Source organism: Barbus barbus (genome assembly GCF_936440315.1).
Source record: "Barbus barbus genome assembly, chromosome: 48".
NCBI lineage: Eukaryota > Metazoa > Chordata > Actinopteri > Cypriniformes > Cyprinidae > Barbus > Barbus barbus.
The window spans coordinates 3201663-3221838 of record NC_136726.1 but is presented as its reverse complement, the minus strand read 5'-3'; the positions used below and the strand labels follow the sequence as shown (position 1 = coordinate 3221838).

At 43.9% G+C, this 20176-nt stretch overlaps 1 protein-coding gene across 1 annotated transcript in view; it reads right to left on the bottom strand.

The window, feature by feature from the left end:
- Positions 1-20176, bottom strand: part of LOC306867119 (anoctamin-3-like) — a gene marked incomplete at its 5' end in the record, with an annotated part of 70536 nt that overhangs the window by 31092 nt on the left and 19268 nt on the right. The window contains 3 exons of the mRNA XM_079412650.1: positions 1504-1564; positions 6489-6585; positions 6733-6867. Of these exons, the coding sequence (XP_079268776.1) occupies positions 1504-1564; positions 6489-6585; positions 6733-6867 (293 nt within the window). The remainder of the gene's footprint in view (positions 1-1503; positions 1565-6488; positions 6586-6732; positions 6868-20176) is intronic.

The following is a 20176-nucleotide window of genomic DNA, read 5'->3' as shown; positions in this document are numbered from 1 at the left end:
GTTTGACACACCCAAAAGTCTGCAATAAGGACATATATTTAATTGGTGTTTGAGGTTAGTATACATTTATGCACATTCTGTTCAATTCTAAGCTTCTAGAATGCTGTTGGCAGATTTATGACATGTTAATGAGTGGTCAACCTTGTACAGCTTTTGCCTGAACTATAATTTGTTTCTGAGATGCCTGAGGGAGACTGGGCATATATCCTGGTTTCTCTTGACAACAGCACTTCATCCTAACTAAAGCCATCCTTTTGACCAGTTCATGAATCCCATGCGTTAGATAGCTTTAAAAGCAATTTAACAATTAAAGCATCAGAATCCCAATTTACTTATTTTCACTGTTTACAATTATTTTTCGATCAATTAAGGGGATAATTGTAATTAGTAGCCTATAATTTCATGCTATGCCCAATTTAGCTACCCTATTTTGCAGTTTTAATAGAATATGTGTCATGCATTTTTTTATAGCTATTTTCCAGCAGATAAAAACATGGCTGTGACTAATCTGTTGCTTATTTAGATCCCACACATGTCACCTAGAGTTCTGCACCTGAAGAAAACCTGCACAGTATACGACTATGAAAACAAAGGTTCATTCACGACATATCGCAATTACCGTAATTACGAGATACCAACTTGTAAAAAGCATTCACGTCCTCGTAGAACTCGTAATTTCAACTTGTGAACTGGGAGCTTTCTGAAAGCTACGGCTTGTACGGTAATTACGATATGGCGTGAACGCAGCACAAGTATATCAATTTGTTAATGCAAACACTTCTACCGTAGATATTCTATTTCAGTTTCCTTCTGGAATGCACAATTATTAGCATTGCAACAAAAAGCATTAGTGCAAACTTTCATAGTTTGGTTTTTCTTTCAGGTCGGCTGCTTTCAGCAACATTTTTGAAGATAATTTTTCTGAGCTAGTTAAACAGCCAACATATTTGTAGCTAGCTATTGTACTTTGGTTTAATAGCACATTTGAAGGTAAACATCTACAGCCCTTAGAGAACCAGCCGTAGAGTCTCCTGCTCACAGTACTTTCCTCTAAATTCACTCTAGGAAAGTGTTTGGCTTCAGCCAGTCAATTAGACTTTATAATGTGCCCACAATTATCACTTACTCACCTGTGATCGCTGCTAGCAATCCTACAACACTTATCTATTTTTCCCTCCCTCTTTGTGCTCAGAGCAGTAAACTGAAGTTTAAGCACTTTTGAAATATTTAAATGTTTGGGCTGTAAGTGAGGTCTACTGTGACCTGATTGGATCATTTGCTGTTATGTGGGACAAAACGGTGATTGATTACAGCTGCTTCTCTTGGGCTTTTGAGTCAATCCTATTATAGCAGACCACAGACTGCTAGATTCTTATTCTGTCCTTGTCCGCTGAAGGAAGCCTCTTTTATAATTACCTAATTTGTTCTTTAAAACAAATGCTGATCTGTCTGTCTTTCTGCTGGTGAAAGAGCACTGATTAAATTGAAAAGATTCAGACTCACCCCATATTGCCATGAAGATAGCAAAGAAGACTGTGCCTCCATTATCAAAAAGATGGGTCACCTGGTGGGCAAAAAAGAGGCAATGCATTTAAGAACGTATGTTTAGAAAATTAGTTAAATCTGCATGAACTGAGTATACCTCAAATGCAATGTAAATATTTTTTGGGGACAAAAGCATTTTCCAAATATGTAAATATCAATGTGTTAGTACAGCTACCTCCTGGTTAGGTTTAGGTGTGGAGTAATGGGTGCAAGTTCATGCTTTTTTAAAATTACAAATAGTTTGTTTTCCAACAAATCACAGCATACACATTTGTCATCAGCCCCTCATTGCAGAACAAAGATCCAGGGGGCGTGGTTGGATCTACATCTAGGGGGTGGAGATTGGTAGGTTTAGGGGTGGAGATGGGTGGGTTTAGGGATCAGGGGGTGGAGACGGGTAGGTTTAGGTAAATGTAAGGTGGGAGGAGTTGGACCTAGATCCAACCACACCCCCTGGATCTTGTGTTCTGCAGTGAGGACCATCTCACATTTGTAGGAAATTGCAACCAGGTTAATATTCATAACCCAAGATGTTCCCTTCCAAGGGAACTATACGCTGCGTCATGATGTCATGACACTATGGGAACTGCCCCAGCCTGACATGAGAATGACGCAGCATCTCGCTCCCTTTCAGAGAATCAGGGTTATATTCATAACCCTAAACATTCTCTCCTGAGATTGAGTTGAACACAGGTTGTTGCTGCAATAGATTCCACTTGTGTAAACAGTTCCCTCTGACCATTCTGGCAATAGCTGGTGTAAGAGTTGTGTACAGTTACAAGGATACTGAAGACCACAGTCTCTAGTATCAGTCACTAGTGTGCAACTTGAGGCTTTACTAAAATGAAGTTCATTTGGAGTTTGTTTCAGAAGTTCAAAACAGCTCACCAAAGTGAACTTTTTGAAAAATTAAACACCTTCAAATTATCATTGGTTCATGGTGAATACGTGGTAAGTAGGTTTGCTCTGTGGCCTGGCCTTCTTCAACATCAGAAAGAAGAAGAAGAATCAGAAAGAGCTTTATTGCCAAGTGTGTTTGCACACACAAGGAATTTGTCTTGGTGTTATAAGCTTCCAGTACAGAAAGTACAAACATAGTGCAGACAACATATAATTAAGGTGATAAAGAACACTAATGAAGAGAATATACAATAATTAAGAATAACAATAGTAATAAAAATAAAAATATACAGAAAAGAGACATGACCATAGACAGAACTGTGAATGTGCATGTGTCCTATGTGCAGATGAAGGTTTGATGGGTTATTTACAGATGTACAGTACCGGGGTGTGTTATGTGTTGTTCAGGTGGGATACGGCCTGGGGGAAAAAACTGTTCTTGTGTCTGGCTGTTCTGGTGCTCAGTGATCTGTAGCGCCGGCCAGAGGGCAACAGTACAAAGAGAGAGTGAGCTGGGTGTGAGGGGTCCAGAGTGACTTTCTTAGCCCTTTTCCTCACTCTGGAGGTGTAAAGTTCTTGGAGGCTGGGCAGAGGGGCACCGATAATTCTCTCAACATGGAACTGTTCTTCAGTTATTTTCTTCTGTTCAATCGGTATATTGTGTAAAGTGCTATGTAAATAAGAGTAATGTGACTTGAATGGAGTACCAAATTGTAGAGCTTGTGCAAACATATCCATATAGGTATACATTAATTTTTTTTGTGTGACAGCAAAGTGTCCAGCACATAATTACATATTCACCTAAACGTGCTCCCAGCAGCGTGGGCAGTATCAGGAGAAACAGTATACCTCTTTCAGTATACCCTGCTCATGTATTTCAAACTTACTTTTAAGGAAAAAGACCTTCGCCATGAGTATATCCAAGCCTTTAGGCTTTTAGGGGTATTCATTCTGATATCAATTTGCAGCAGTGAAGCGGCCAATGTATGCAATTTAATGAGAATTGCCATTTTGTGGTAACAAAAGCAACAGAAAGCATTAGCACAGAAAGACCACCTACTCACAAAAGCCTTAAGCCAAAAGACAAACTTTGCCAGCTACATAATTTGGAAAAGCCCAAACAGATGCACTCACAAGACTTCACAGAATGTATGATGCGCCTGACAACAAAATGCAATTACACAGTGACACAGTAAATAAGTAAGCAATGAATGCAAGTACAAAATCAGAGACCTCAGGATGAGACCCCAGTGTTCAGTGCAAGGAATTCGCAATAGAGTTTCTTGAGTTCTCTTGAGAAAAACGTAAACAGATTTGGCAAAAAGTGTAATCAGATGGTGTGCTTTCCATGACTGGATGCTCGATCTTGAATTGAGATTGAGCTTTTAGATATCTCCCATTATTTAAAGACTATATAGGACTATAGAGTTATACATGTGGGCCTAAAGGTGGAGATAGGCAGGAGGTGGGATGCTGAACAAATATCATGGGAGAGAAGTAAACAAAGCTACTGCTTATATACCCAGGATAAGGTTAATAAGCTTCTTCTGAGCTTACACTATGAACTTCCTTAAGAAGCAGGTGATGAGACAAAAGAAAGATTGTGGTCACCAGAACTCCAGTAGTGGGATGCAGAGAACTTAATTGGCATGTGTCAAATGACTCTCCACTGTGATACACCTTTAGAGTAGAGAGCCAAACTGATCCGTTGCTCTGACTTCCCAGTGGGAGCTTTGTTTATCGAGGAGGTGGAGATTTTGGCAGAGGAAATCTGTGCTGTAAGTAGTGAGGAGCATCTGAGGGCTTGGCAGGAGGTTTTATGTACAGCACATATAATTGTTTATTTAACCTGCGTGGAAAGAGTATTTGACATTTAATCCTTTTGGATATGGGAGGAATGGCAAGACTTGAATAGGGATTTTTTCAGCAGAACTCCTGTTGAGTGAATTTTGAAGCGAGTTTGAAGAACCGTGGCAGATGTTTTTGAAAGCAGAAGAGTAGCAGGCAGGTATTAAATCCCTTCTAAACTGAGGAATCAGTGGTGGGTTGTAAAAAAAAATGTTCAGAGGTAAAGATTTTCCCAAAATGTGACAGTTGTTTCTCTGGATGTGGGTGGGACCAGTAGGAAAGAATTACTGAAAGGTGTAAGCAAGGCCGTGTTATCCTAATGGGTTGCAGCCCAGGGCCCCCGAGGCAATTGTCATTAAATTGCATACATTTTGCATTTTATACGACCTCTACAGCCCTGAACGTCAGCGGAGACCAGGACACCAAGATGAGCGCCAGAGACAGATCCCCAGTGAGGACCCCACCACTTAGACAGCCATCGGGAAAGACCACTGGAACCAGTTGAGCCCTCACAATCTGACTTTGCTGCAGTTGGAACTGAACTGCTGGTTCATTTGATTAGATTAAAGACACATCTCTTTAGCCAAGCATTCACATAATGCATCTTATAATCTTGTACTGCAGTTATATCTGATCAAATGTACATTATTATTATTCTTTAGCTTGGGTTGAACAAATCATTTTTGCTTCGATGGAACAGCATCGCTAATTATGTCTCTATTTGTTTCTCTGTTTCTGTCACTGGATTAACATCCCGTGGTAGCTAGGAATTACAGAAGCTTCAGTCTGGATCCAACCCTTAAATGATCTGAGATGACTGAACACCTGAGAAAAGATAATGCCAACCCCTCAGAGGACCTCAGAGGATGCCAATGCTCAGACAACATACAGAATTACCAAATTTTGCCATAAGTTAAATATATAAATATATTGTGGAAACTTAATTTCCTGTAGAGCTGCTTTGCAACGATTTGCATCGTAAAAAGTGCTATACAAATAAACTTGAAATAGAGAAACAAAATTATAGGCTACATTTTTAAAATGTCGATACCTTCTAGCACATTCTAAAAAGAGCAGGAAGAAGCCCTTAGTAGTGAGTGATATTTAATTTTATCTGCTGGGCTGTTGCTGATTTGTAAGATTATTACTGGGTAATATGGCTGAATTTTTGTACATATTTTTTTTTGCCTCCTATGGGGTTATGATGTGCGCATGGAGTTTGTTTTTATTTCACGAGTATATTGTACGTGTTTTTATACAGTGTTTGATTGCATTTTTTATTTTGATTGCAGTGTAAAAGAGGGGGGGTTGATGGGGGTTAGGGAGGCCCCCAAAGCTAGCCCAGGGCCCTGCAAAAGCTTAAAGAGGCACTGGATGTAAGGACAGTAGCTCACCGCTGGCCTAAGTCCAGGCTCATGACAGTAGTTGGTTGCCAAGAAAGAACTGTGACAACATTGTCTTCTGAGCTATAAAAGAGCAATCTTCAAGCAATAAAACTCTTCTGGGCAGGAACCAATGTGTGTTTTATTAAAATATTAGCCTCTCTCAGGCATGTCACCACCATGTTCCCACAACACAAAACCATCTTTTAGTCCTTAGTACTGGCTGCACAGCTTGGGGAATCTGTCTTTGGTTTGCATGTTGAAAATCCAGGACGAAACACTAATTTAAAACATATGAATATCTTTGACTTCAGACAAAGCAGGCTTTTCTAAAGTCTAGAATAATAATAATAATAATAAAAATGATTAAATAAAAAAACAGACATTCCGTAATCAAAGCTGCAGTGTAAACTAAAACATCGAATAGAAACATCTTTTCAGCAAAACAAATTGTATTTGGATTAGAATGTCTACAGGAAAATAAACTTTATTTATCAATACCTAAACAAGATGTATTGTTTTCTTGACTTTCATGTAGTTTGTCTCGTTTTTCTTGACTTTTCATGTTCCCACATTTCAGAATCATGAACTTATTACAAGGAAAGATGCCAAGACGCAAACTAGCTCAAACTGAATCGATGACATTATCTGGAACAAAAATCGAGGTGGGACACTATGTTTGACGAGGGCCATTTCAGTGACTGGCTTACATTAAACGAAAAAGATTTTAAAATCTGTCAGTTTTACTGATCCTCTAAAATTGTCTAAGGGTTCTTATGTTGTTTATGCCAGTAGAAGGTGGATGTACGGTACCTTTGCATAGACACAGCTGTCACTCAGCGCCCAAGAGCTGCAGTTGCCTTCACACATGGGGCACATGATGGTTGTGTTGGCCTCACATATCTCTTTACTGAAACAAATTTGAATCAGTGCTTTATTAGGGAAACAATGAACACTGGTGAATGAAAATGGCATCATTACAGGTAAACTACTGGGACCTGGTCCAGGCATACTGGGGCTTATTCTGCAATAACTAAACAAACCTGCAGGGACTAACCTTACTTGGCTGGAGTCCATAGTGAAAAGCCCATAGAGGAAGACAAAGAGGCCGACTAGAGCAGCAGGGATCAGCATACCTGTATACCATCCCAACCAGGCAAAATACAGCCCAATCTTCTCCCCAAAGTACCGCCTATGAAACATTAGAAAGAAACAACATTCATTAGGGCTCCATTCATTTTATAGGATTTATTAATGTTGATTAACATTAATGTATACAGCGGTGGCCAAAATTGTTAGGCCACTTGGCATATTTAAGAGGTTTCAGTTATTTATGTTGAACTGGCTGTTACAATACCCATAAAATGAACTATTGCCGGATCTACCTGTAAATGGAACCTGCTGGAACATTGAAAATGATGGACTGGCCCCTCAAAGTCCAGACCTCAACCCCATCGAGGAAATTTGGGGCGAGTTGTAAAATAAACTGGACAGATCTATTGTACATTCAAAGGAAAGGCTTTGGCTTGATTGGCAGAAGGCATGGGATAACATTAGTGTTGAAGTTTTCAGGAAATATATTGACACTATGCCAGAGAGATGTGCTGCTGTAATTGCTGTAAAAGGTGGACATACCAAATATTAAAGTTAAAAGTGGATAAAAACAGTATTAATCACTTCATCTGATATTTGTTTTGTGCTCAGAGCAACCATCTGCATATTTCATGAATGTTTTATGAAATGAAATCATGTTTTGAGGGCAAAAAAGTAAATATTTTCAGATCTGTCAGGTGTTGACTCCAGCTAAGATGGCGCCGCTGATGGCAGCTATTGTGCGTTGCTCTCCAGTGTTTGTACTGTTTTTGTTTGTTTTTCCTGTTTTTTGTTTTTCAAATACGATCAGTTTTACCAGGGATGACCTGCTGAACATCAGAACAGCAGAACACACCACAAAATATTTTACCGGATTTAGATTTTTCGGACGTTTTGCTGGACATTGTAGTTGGCGGAGCCATAGCTCTGGTCAAACGCTACTGGAGGCGCAGACGGGGAAAGCGAGCCGGCGTGCACGTGAAGCTTAGACAGTGCGGATTTCGAATGCCGTTGCCTAGCATCCATCTGGTGAATCTCCGCTCTCTACCCAACAAAACAGATGAACTCCTTCTGCTCTCCCGGACAAACAAGGATTTTTCTAATTCTGCTGCACTGTGTTTCACGGAAACTTGGCTAAATGGCGACATACCAGACACGGGGCGATTCATCTGCCTAACTTCACGCTGATCAGAGCAGATTGGGACGCGGAATCAACGGGGAAATCGTGTGGCGGCGGGACGTGCTTTTACATCAATGAGAGGTGGTGTACAGATGTAACTGTGTTAAAGATGATGTGCTGTTTAGATCTAGAAACGCTCTTCATTAACTGCAAGCCGTTCTATTCGCCGCGGGAGTTCTGCTCGTTCATTCTCGTGAGTGTCTACATTCCACCGCAAGCGCACGTGAGCACAGCTTTACAGAAACTCGCTGATCTGATCACAGAGAGTGAGCAACAACACCCGGACTCTGTTTTAATCATTCTCGGGGACTTTAATAAAGCAAATCTCTCCCGCGAACTGCCAGAATACAGACAGCACATCACATGCTGCTGCCACCGATCTGGACAAGCTCACAGAGACTGTAGATTAGATTAGATTAGATTAGATTAGATTAGATTCAACTTTATTGTCATTTATGCAGAGTACAAGTACAGAGCTAATGAAATGCAGTTAGCATCTAACCAGAAGTGCAAGAATATAGTGTTTTATATACATATAAGTGCAGAGTAAATGAAGTAAATGATTTACAGAATGTACAGTGGAATTGCTATATACAGTATTGAGCAGAGTATATACAGAATATAAATAGGAATGCAATGTAGGGATTGTATGTACATTATGAACAGAGCAATGTGGGATTATATATACATATTATGAACAGCAGAAACGTGAGAACAGTGGTAATAAATAAATAAATACAGCTGGATGAGTGTGTGCAAGTATTGATAGAACAATGTATTCTATGCAAAATAACAGTAGTGCAATATTATAGAAATAGTTTACTGGGCTTTGTACAGTAACAACTTTAGACAGTTTATATTGTAATAACTTTGACAATGTGCAGTCTGTGCAAAATATGAATAGTGCAAATGCATGTGTGTAAAGTACTGTGACCAGTGCAGTAATAAGCAGGTGCAGGAGTTAGATTAGTGGTGTGGCGTTCAGAAGTGTCACAGCCTCGGGGAAGAAGCTCTTCCTGAGCCTACTAGTGCGAGAGCGTAGGCACCTGTAACGCCTGCCGGATGGAAGGAGGGTGAAAAGTCCATGGTTAGGGTGAGAGGCATCCTTGATGATGTTTCTTGCCCTGCCCAGACAGCGCTTATGATAAATGTTCTCAATGGAAGTTAACTGGGTGCCGGTGATCCGTTGAGCAGTTTTCACCACCCGCTGGAGTGCTTTGCGGTCAGATGCGGAGCAATTGCTGTACCATACTGAGATGCAGTTCGTGAGTATGCTCTCAATGGTACAGCGGTAGAATTCCACAAGGATCCTGGGATTCAGGTGAACTTTCTTAAGGCCCCTTAAGAAGTAAAGGCGCTGCTGTGCCTTTTTGACCAGAGTGGAGGTGTTATGGGACCAGGTGAGGTCATCAGAGATGTGGATGCCAAGGAACTTGAAACTCGACACACGCTCCACTACAGCTCCGTTGATGTAGATGGGTGTGTGTGCATGACTCCTAGTCCGGCTGAAGTCCACAATGATCTCCTTTGTCTTCTGGGTGTTTAGTTCTAGATTGTTGGAGGCACACCACACAGCCAGGTGCTGCACCTCATCCCTGTAGGCTGATTCATCGTCATCCTTGATCAGACCTACCACCGTGGTGTCATCTGCAAATTTGATTATGGTGTTGGAGCTATAAACAGGAACACAGTCATGGGTGAAGAGGGAGTACAGGAGAGGGCTCAGTACGCAGCCCTGTGGCACGCCGGTGTTCAGGGTGATGATGGAGGAGGAGAGGTTATCTAACTTAACAGACTGAGGTCTGTTAGTCAGAAAATCTAGAATCCAATTGCAGATGGGTGTGCTGATTCCAAGCTGGCTGAGCTTGGAGATCAGCTTGGAGGGGATTACAGTATTGAATGCAGAACTGAAATCTATGAACAGCATTCTCACATGTGTGTTTTGACTGTCCAGGTGGGTGAGGGCAGAGTGAAGTGCTGTTGAGATGGCGTCCTCTGTTGACCTATTGTGGCGATAGGCAAATTGGAATGGGTCCAGTGTAGCAGGGAGACAGGATTTTAAGTGGGATGCAACCAGTTTCTCAAAACACTTGGCAATGATGGGGGTGAGTGCAACAGGACGGAAGTCGTTAGGGACCGAGGCAGTGGAGTGTTTCGGTACTGGTACGATGGTGGAGGTTTTGAAGATAGTGGGGACAGATGTTTGGGCCAGGGACAGATTGAAAATGTCCGTGAAGACCTCAGCTAGCTGCTCCGCACAGGCTTTAAGCACACGACCAGGTATTCCGTCAGGGCCAGCTGCCTTCTGTGCATTCACCTTACGCAGAGTGGAGTAGACATCTGATGTGGAGAGTATGAGAGGCAGTTCACTGGGTTGATGCTCAGCTTTGAGTGAGATCTCCTTATTATTTTGATCAAAACGAGCATAAAAGTGGTTGAGCTCGTCTGGGAGGGAGGCAGAGCTGGAGGGGGGCACAGAGTTAGGTGGTTTGTAATCTGTGATAGATTGTATGCCTTGCCACATACGCCGGGGGTCTGAAGAATTGAAGTGATCTTCAATCTTCTGTTTGTGTGTGAGTTTGGCCTGGCGGATACCCTTCCTCAGGTTGGCTCTGGCTGAGCTGTAAGCCTCCTGGTCTCCAGACCTGAAGGCTGCATCTCTTGCTTTGAGCAGGAGGCGAACCTCTCTGTTCATCCAGGGCTTCTGATTGGGGAAAATTTTTATTTTTTTGTGTGTGGTCACTCTGCTCACACAGCTGTTGATGTGCGCCATGACAGAGTTGGTATAAATGTCAATGTTAATCTGAGAGTTTGTGGTGGCCTGGGCAGCAAACTCACTCCATTCTGTGTGCTGGAATTGATGTTGAAGAGTGGAGTCAGCACCTTCCAGCCAGATTTTAACAGTCCTTATTGTAGGTTTCACACGTTTGATGACTGGGGTATACTTGGGGAGCAGGAACAAAGAGAGGTGATCAGACTGACCCAGGTGGGGGAGGGGTGTGACTTTGTAGGCATCACTCACATTAGTGTAAACGTGGTCCAATGTTTTATGTCCCCTTGTAGTGCAGGAGACATTTTGATGAAATTTAGGGAGAACAGATCTAAAAGTGCAGTGATTGAAGTCCCCAGCAACAATAAAGGCTCCATCCGGGTGCAGGGTTTGTAATTTGCTAATAGCAGCACAGAGTTCTTTCATAGCCACGTTAGCATTAGCGTCCGGAGGTACATAAACTGCAGCAGCAACAATGCAAGTGAACTCACGTGGTAGATAGGATGGCCTGCACTTGATAATCAGGAACTCCAGCTCAGCAGAGCAGTAGGTATCAACAATGACAGAGTCTTTACACCATGATTTATTTACATAAATGCATACTCCACCGCCCTTGTTTTTACCAGAGGTTGCTGCTACTCTGTCAGCCCTGAAGAGAGAGCGTCCATCCATATGCACCACGCTGTTTGGGACATCGTTGCAGAGCCATGTTTCAGTGAAAAACATAACATTACAGTCCATAAGCCATTTCTGTGTGAGGGTCCAGATTTTTAGTTCGTCCATCTTGTTCATCAGAGACCGTACATTGGCAAGGAAGATGCTGGGCAGAGCTGGTCGATGTGGGTTTAGCCTTAGCTCAGCACGCAGCCCTCCACGCTTTCCCCGTCTTTGTTTACGGTCTCGACGCCGACGCCGAGCACTTCCGGTCGGTACGAGTGATCCGCCTGTCCGCGGTGATCTCAGTAGCTCCGGCGGGAGTTCGCTGAAGTCGAAAGGATGATCTAAAACTATGTTGGAACACTGTTTGTTGATGTCCAAAAGTGACTGTTTAGTGTAGCTGTAGTTCGCATAACTGAATCGCGCGAACACGAGTGAAATAACCAGGTAAATTAACACTATTTTCCTAAATCTGGTAAGACGCTGAGCCTCGCGATGTGTTCGCGCCGCCATCTTGGTCGAGGTAACATCTTATATCAGTTTCTGTGAGGATATGTGCATTCCTAAAAGGACTCATCTAATCTACAATAATGAAAAACCACGGTTCACTGCAAAACTCACTGCAAAGAAGATGCTTACAGAAAGGGGGATAAAGTCTTCTACAAATAGGCCAAATACACACTGGAAAAGGAGATCAGAGTGGCAAAGAGGAATTATTCTGACAAGCTAAGGAACAAATTATCTTCCAGTGATCCTGCTTCAGTGTGGAAAGGCATGAAGGCTATCACCAGTTACAAGACACCATCCCCCAGCGCTCTGGAGAATCAACACCTGGCAGGTGACTTGAACGAGTTTTATTGTCGTTTTGAAAAATATATACATGCATACATACTTGCATACATAAATAAATAAATAAAAAATTGTGTTGCCTATATCGATAGAAAGAGAAAAATAGAAAGATAGAAGAGATCTGCTATGCTGCTGCTGCAGAGCAAGTACCGAGACTTGCTACTGCCAATATATTTACAACATGCTGCTGTGAGCATGTAAGAAATACCGCTACTGCACATATCAAATATTTTAAATAACCCCCATACAGTATATGTCATACATGAAAACCGTCTCAGGTTACTTATGTAACCGTGGTTCCCTGAGAGGGAACGAGACACTGCGTCCTCTAGAGGTCGCTATGGGGAACTCCATCTACGTGACCCGTGTCTGAAGCATATATACAAAAACACCAAATATTGGCCGGCGACAGCCTATGACGTCACTCCCGGTGCGCCCCAGTATAAAAGGGCGCCGGGAGAAAGCATCATCCACTTCTTCGTCTGAAGCTGCATCCGAAGCATGGCCTAAAGTCTAGAGGACGCAGTGTCTTGTTCCCTCTCAGGGAACCACGGTTACATAAGTAACCTGAGACGTTCCCTATCAAGGGAACTTCGAACTGCGTCCCCAAGAGGTCGCTATGGGGAACGATATACCCACGCCGCCATGCTGAGGGAAGTGCATGCCATTCCAAAGGCGAGCACTAAGCATCAACTCTTATCAACGATAAAGGAGTTGTCCCTGGGATGAATTGACGGCTGTCAGTGACATTATCCCCTTCGGCCAAAGGCCTGAGTTTCATACCCCGGAACTTACTTGATAGAGGCCGGACCTCGTGGACCTAGGGTAAAACTCAAGGCTTGGAATCAGAAAGAAGGATTCCTTTAAGGGGATACGACCAAGCGCTTAGGATAGTAACTAAGCCTGGCCTGTCACCCAGGGGCTACTGCTTGCTCCTACAAGAGCTCGCTGAAGGAACTGTATCAACAGATCCTTAGTAGTAGCCCCCGTACAAATAGTATCACTGGGGATACATAGGTAGAGTGGGGCCCAAGGCGACCGGGGCCTAACCGACTCAAAGAATGGGACGAAGCCTCAGTGCGTAACCCATACCATACAGGATTTTTAGAAAGGACCACAAAACACTCGGTGTGCGATCTTACCACAGCGTGGCTTTCAGAAAGTGCACAAAGACTAGCGTGCGCACTTGCCATAACATGGATTTATAAACATCGTTCTTTTCATATGCTCTGGAGGGAGCAGCAAGCTCATAGATAACCCTCTATAGTGAGGGGAGCAGTGCCGGCTCGACCAACAAGGAGAGCTCGTGAGGGAGCAGCATGCTCAAAAGTAACCCTCTATAGCGAGGGGAGCAATGCCAGCTCTACCAAGACAGAGCTCCAGAGAGCGGAGAACTTAACTCTCAGTTCATGAGCGGATACTAGCACATACATGAGTAGAGTGGGGCCCAAGGAGACCGGGGCCTAACCAACTCAAAGAATGGGACGAAGCCTCAGCGCGTAACCCATACCATACAGGATTTTTAGAAAAGACCACAAGACACTCGGTGTGCGATCTTACCACAGCGTGGATTTCAGAAAGTGCACAAAGACTAGCGTGCGCACTTACCATAATCATGGATTTGAAAATTATATTCTCCAAATGCTCTAGAGGGAGCAGCATGCTCATAAGTGACCCCCAAAATGAGGGGAGCGATGCTAACTCTACCAAGGCATAGCTCTGAAGAGCGAAGAACTCAACCCTCAACGTAAGAGGGGACTCAGACGCTCGTAAGGGAGCGGCATGCTCATAAGTGATCCTCTATAGAGAGGAGAGAAATGCCAGCTCGACCCACAAGAAGAGCAGCATGCTCGTAGGTGACCCTCTATAATGAGGGGAAGCCATGCTAGTTCAACCAAGGCAGAGCTCTAGATAGCGGAGAACTCAATTCTCAGCATGAGAGGATACTCAGCACATACATAAGTAGAGTGGGGCGTAAGGTAAAAACCGAGGCCTAACCAACTCAAAGAATGGTACGAAGTCTCAGCGCGTAACCCATACCATAAAGGATTTTAGAAAAGACCGCAAAACACTTGGTGTGCGATCTTACCACAGCGTGGTTTTTAGAAAAGTGCACAGAGACTAGCGTGCACACTTACCAAATATGGATTTTAGAAACCGTATTGTCAGATGACAAGGAGGCCTAAAGAAAGGCCTGACGTGCTGAAATTTCTGAATAACGGAGCTCTGAGAGCGGAGACTCGACTCTCATAAGAGGGGAAACTCAGACGCTCATCAAGGAGCGGCATGCTCATAGGCAACCCTCTAACGAGGGGAGCAATGCTAGCTCTACCAAAAACAGAGCTCTAGAGAGCGGAGAACTTAACTCTCAGTTCATGAGAGGATACTAGTACATACATGAGTAGAGTGGGGCCCAAGGTGAAAACCGAGGCCTAACCAACTCAAAGAATGGGACGAAGCCTCAGCACGTAACCCATATCATACAGGATTTTTAGAAAAGACCACAAGACACTCGGTGTGCGATCTTACCACAGCGTGGATTTCAGAAAATGCACAAAGACTAGCGTGTGCACTTACCATAATCATGGATTTGAAATTTCTATTCTCCAAATGCTCTAGCTTTAAATAACGTTACTCTCTATCAGATGCTCTCTGGAGGTCAAAGTGACCCTCTAAGAGAGGGGAGCAATGCTATCTCGACCAAGACAGAGAGGATACTCAGCACATATATAAGTAGAGTGGGGCCCAAGGAGAAAACGGGCCTAACCAACTCAAAGAATGGGCACGAAGCCGCAGCGCGTAACCCATACCATACAGGATTTTAGAAAAGACCGCAAAACACTTGGTGTGCGATCTTACCACAGCATGGTTTTTTAGAAAAGTGCACAGAGACTAGTGTGCGCACTTACCAAATATGGATTTTAGAAACCGTATTGTCAGATGCTCTCTGGAGGGAAGCATGTTCATAGATGACCCTCTAAATGAGGGCAACAATGCTAACTCTACCAAGAAAGAGCTCTGGAGAGCGGAGAACTCAACTCTCAACATGAGAGGGAACTCAGACACTCAGAAGGGAGCGACACGCTCATAAGAGACCCTCTAAATAAGGGGAGCGATGCCAGCTCACCCAACAAAGAGAGCTCAGAAAGGGAGCAATCATGCTCATAAATAACCCTCTAAAGTGAGGAGAGCAATGCTAGCTCGACCAAGTATGAGAGCAACCTGACAAGGAGGCCTAGAGACAGGCCTGACATGCTGAGGTTTCTGAATAACGGAGCTCTGAGAGCGGAGACTCGACTCTCATATGAGAGGAAACTCGGACGCTCAGCAGGGAGCGGCATGCTCATAGGCAACCCTCTAAGTGAGGGGAGCAGTGCCAGCTCGACCAACAGGGTAGAGCTCGGAGGGGTACAGCAGCAACCAGGATCAGGTTGTTAAGTAACAAAGCTCTGGGAGCAAAAACTCTACTTACAGCAAAAGAGTTTCAAACACTCAGGAGGGAGCGGCATGCTCATAAATAACCCTCCACATTCTAGGCGAGGGGAGCAAAGCTAGCTCGACCTACAAACAGAGGGATACCTAACAACCCGAACAAGCTGCTGGAAATAGTATCAGGGTAATAGGTAGCCGAACAGAAGGCAACAAGGGGTCAGGGAAAACTGCTACTTAAAACCCTAATAAGGGTGAGCAGTTCTAACCTAAACCTCTATGCACCTATCATGGCCTCGTTTGAAGAACAAAAGGGCCAGACCAGAAAATGCTGCTCCTCAGAGCCAAAGCATTGTAATAAAGTTGCTCAGCACTACACCTGATACCAGCCTGTAGTACTGGTTTATTTTAGGTTAGTTCGAATGGTATAAAACACACATACCAGCGAATCTGATAAAATTGGATCGTACTCACCCATCCATGGATCCCGCGCAGAAGAACGGTCCAGCTTTTTTTCTTTGCTACCTCTCTTTGACCCGCGCCACCCTGAAGCCCTACCCGCAGGCGGGGAAGGGCGCGAGTCGCGACACTAGCCTTCTGTGCCCATTTCTGATCCTCAGATCGGGATGGGCCAGGACCCCTGCGCTGTTTGAGCTCAGACCTGGACCTTCTCGTTTAAATGAAGGTTTAAAAAGCCGCTGAACGCGCCTTCGCCTCCCTAAACCTTTCAACCACCGACTCGACGGAGATACCAAAAAGTACGGAAGGCGAAACCGGAGCACTGAGAAGAAAGCCCCTCTCTCTCCCTTCTCAATATCTGCCAGGTTCACCCACAGATGTCTCTCCATTACCACCATGGCCGCCATAGAACTGCCCATAGCAGAGGCGGCCTGCTTAATGGCTCAAAGAGCTAAATCAGTGGTGCGGCACAGCTCAGCAACCTCGTCAGGTAAAAAATTACTATTATTATTTTTTTTTTTACAAACCCTGACTTTTATCCAGGTCTTTCAACAGATCAGCCTGATATGCCTGAAACACTGCCATAGTGTGTAATGAGGCGACAGCCTGACCTGCTGCTGCGTATGTATCACATTCCAGCGTTTTTCTTTTTCTCAGATGACGTCAGCGAAATCGCGTCATTGTCATCCAACAGCTCGCCCTCGCTCGCGGCTGACGAGCGCGAGAAGGAAAATCCCTTCTATAACTCATTGGCGAGAGCCACCTGCAAACCCCATGAGCTCATTTTCCTCCGTGCTTCAGCAGCGGAGGGTCCTGAACCGCGGGAAGCAGACGGCTGCCCCTCTTTCCTCGAAAAGAGAGACAGACGAGAGCGGAGCTTTTAGAAAAACGCTCGCAGTACATGCAGCGCGCAAACCAAAGACGCAAAGATCATGTGAGTCATCAAGCATCCGATAACGTGGACACGGATGCACACATCTCTCAAACGCCTTGCTAGTGCTCGCCATTACAAAAGTAAAGCATACTTACCTCGTAAGATGCACGCTTCAAACAAAACAGTCATTGAAGACGAAGAAGAGGATGATGCTTTCTCCCGGCGCCCTTTTATACTGGGGCGCACCGGGAGTGACGTCATAGGCTGTCGCCAGCCAATATTTGGTGTTTTTGTATATATGCTTCAGACACGGGTCACGTAGATGGAGTTCCCCATAGCGACCTCTAGAGGACGCAGTTCGAAGTTCCCTTGATAGGGAACCAGTAGCATATCTATACAGGTGGAGCTGGGGATGGAGGAGGATTTCTGAAGTGCGTTGTAACTTCTTCAGCAATGCACTATCCAAGTATTTGAATGTTGAGCAGTGAGATCATTGGCTGCTAATACAAAAAGAACCAATCATCTGTGCCATGTGATGATGTCATTAAGTCAGATTGAGTTAGACCTATCAGACTGCGCCATCTAGAGTTCCATGCCAGAACTTTGTATTCCTTTTCTGCTGATGTCAACTTCTCCCTATAGGCTAAATAGATAGTCTTAGCCAATCTAAGCAAACTTGATTTAAATCATTGCATTGTAAAAGTGTTTTTAATGAATAGATCGGGACACACACACACACACACACACACACACACACACACACACACACTGACCCTATGCCCCAGATACATAGGACATACTGTAGATTAACAGCAGGAAAGACTCAGGGTCACTTAAAACATACCAGGTCAGGACGGTTACATTATTCTGAAAATGGAGGGTGCCTCTCAAACTGATGAACAGCTACCAGCAGAGAGATGCTGAGTCTGCAGATCACCATTGAAATTATTTTTCTGTCTCCACTTTAAGAGCTGAGTGATCTAATTCAGCTTCAATATACGTTTGTTATGAGCCTGGGACTGCATTTTCTCTTGCATATTTGATTACAGCTGAGATTTACACTAGAAAGTCGCAGTCAGCCACACCAATACAGTTCTGCACATATGAATGAGTTAGTGAGATTAAAGATGTTCTCACACAGCAATTATTTCCTTTCAGGATTTGACTGCCTTTCTAGTCTCCAAGAGCTTTTCAGAAACAAAGACTTTTGAGAAAGGCTCAAACAAACAGATTGAAAGCTGTTGTGAAGACTAGGCTTTCTAGGCTTTATTCACAAGGTACTTAATTATGTTATCAAAATTAATACAAAAATCATATGCATAGTAAACATAGTAAATATCTGGCTCAGATAAACACATAGCTGTGTTTTGTGCCCACTGGCAGTTTTAGTTTCATATTTCAAAATTGATTTAAAAACAGTAATATCCATTTATTTTCAATATTTATGCAATATTGAATCAAATATTTCTTCCTAAAGCTACTTTTGTTATGTTTTTCAATGCTTTTCTCATCTAACACAATAATCTCGTTAAATTACAGGACCAGATGGCATCACAGGTCGGGTTCTGAAGGCCTGCGCTGACCAGCTAGCACCGGTGTTCACTGAGATCTTCAACCTCTCCCTGGAACAGTCCATAGTCCCCTCATGCTTTAAGCAGTCCACCATTGTTCCTGTCCCCAAGAAACCCCAGCCCACCTGCCTAAACGACTATCGCCCTGTAGCCCTCACATCAGTGGTGATGAAGTGCTTTGAGAGACTGGTCAGAGACTTCATCATTGCATCACTACCAGACACACTGGATCCACTACAGTTTGCATACAGGCATAACCGCTCCACGGAGGATGCCATCTCACACCTCCTCCACACCACAACAAGTCACCTGGACTGCAGAAAAGGGAATTATGTAAAAATGCTGTTTGTGGACTACAGTTCAGCGTTTAACACCATAATTCCCTCCACACTCACCTCCAAGTTGGAGGTCCTTGGTCTCAGCACATACTTGTGCCAATGGATCTCCAGCTTCCTGAAGGACAGACAGCAAGCCGTACGGATGGGTAAACACACCTCATCCTCCATCACCCTAAGTACTGGAGCCCCTCAAGGTTGTGTTCTGAGCCCCCTGCTGTACTCACTGTACACTTATGACTGTGTGGCCACTTCCAACTCCACCACCATCATCAAGTTTGCTGATGACACTGTTGTGTTGGGCCTGATCTCAGACAACGACGAGACGGCCTACATACAGGAGATTAAGAACCTGGAGAGTTGGTGCCAGGTGAATAGTCTACACCTGAACATCAGCAAAACTAAGGAGCTGATAGTGGACTTCAGTACGAAGCAGGAGCCAGCCGATCACTATCAACGGGACTCCAGTGGAGAGAGTGGACAGCTTCAGATACCTGGGTGTTCACAACACGCAGGACTTGACTTGGTCCTGTCATACCAGCACCCTGGTGAAGATGGCCAGGCAGCGTCTGTACCATCTGAGACGCTTAAGGGACTTTAGACTTCCCTCTAGGGTGCTTAAGACTTTTTACACCTGCACCATCGAGAGCGTCCTGACGGGCAGCATCACTTCCTGGTTCGGGAACTGCACTATGCAGGACAGACGAGCCCTCCAGAGGGTGGTGCGTTCAGCGGAACGTACCATTCACACCGAGCTCCCTGACCTGCAGGAGATCTACAGCAAGCGGTGCCTGACCAGGGCCAGGAAGATAGTGAAGGACCTCAGCCATCCCAACAATGGACTCTTTTCTCTGCTGCGTTCAGGGAGACGCTTCCGCTCCATGAAGGCGAACACAGAGAGAATGAGGAGGAGCTTCTTCCCGCAGGCCATTCGGAGTCTTAACCTCTCTCCACTCTAAGCACATCACCCCACACTTCCACTTTGCACACTTTCAATACAATCTGCACTAATTTGTAGAAGGTTACGTAAGGATAAATGAGTGGGACTTACATACCATTTGTCTTTTGTCTTTAGTATTCCTTTTACTCACTTATACACTTTACTGCACTGCACAGCACAGCACACGGACACTTTATCACTGACATACACTTTACTTTTTATAGAATCTATATAGAATCATATTCTATTTTATTCTTCATATCTATTTTATTCTCATATCTATTTTTTATTTTATTTTATTGCTAGTTTATTTCTGTATATATGTTTACTGTACTTTTTCTATTT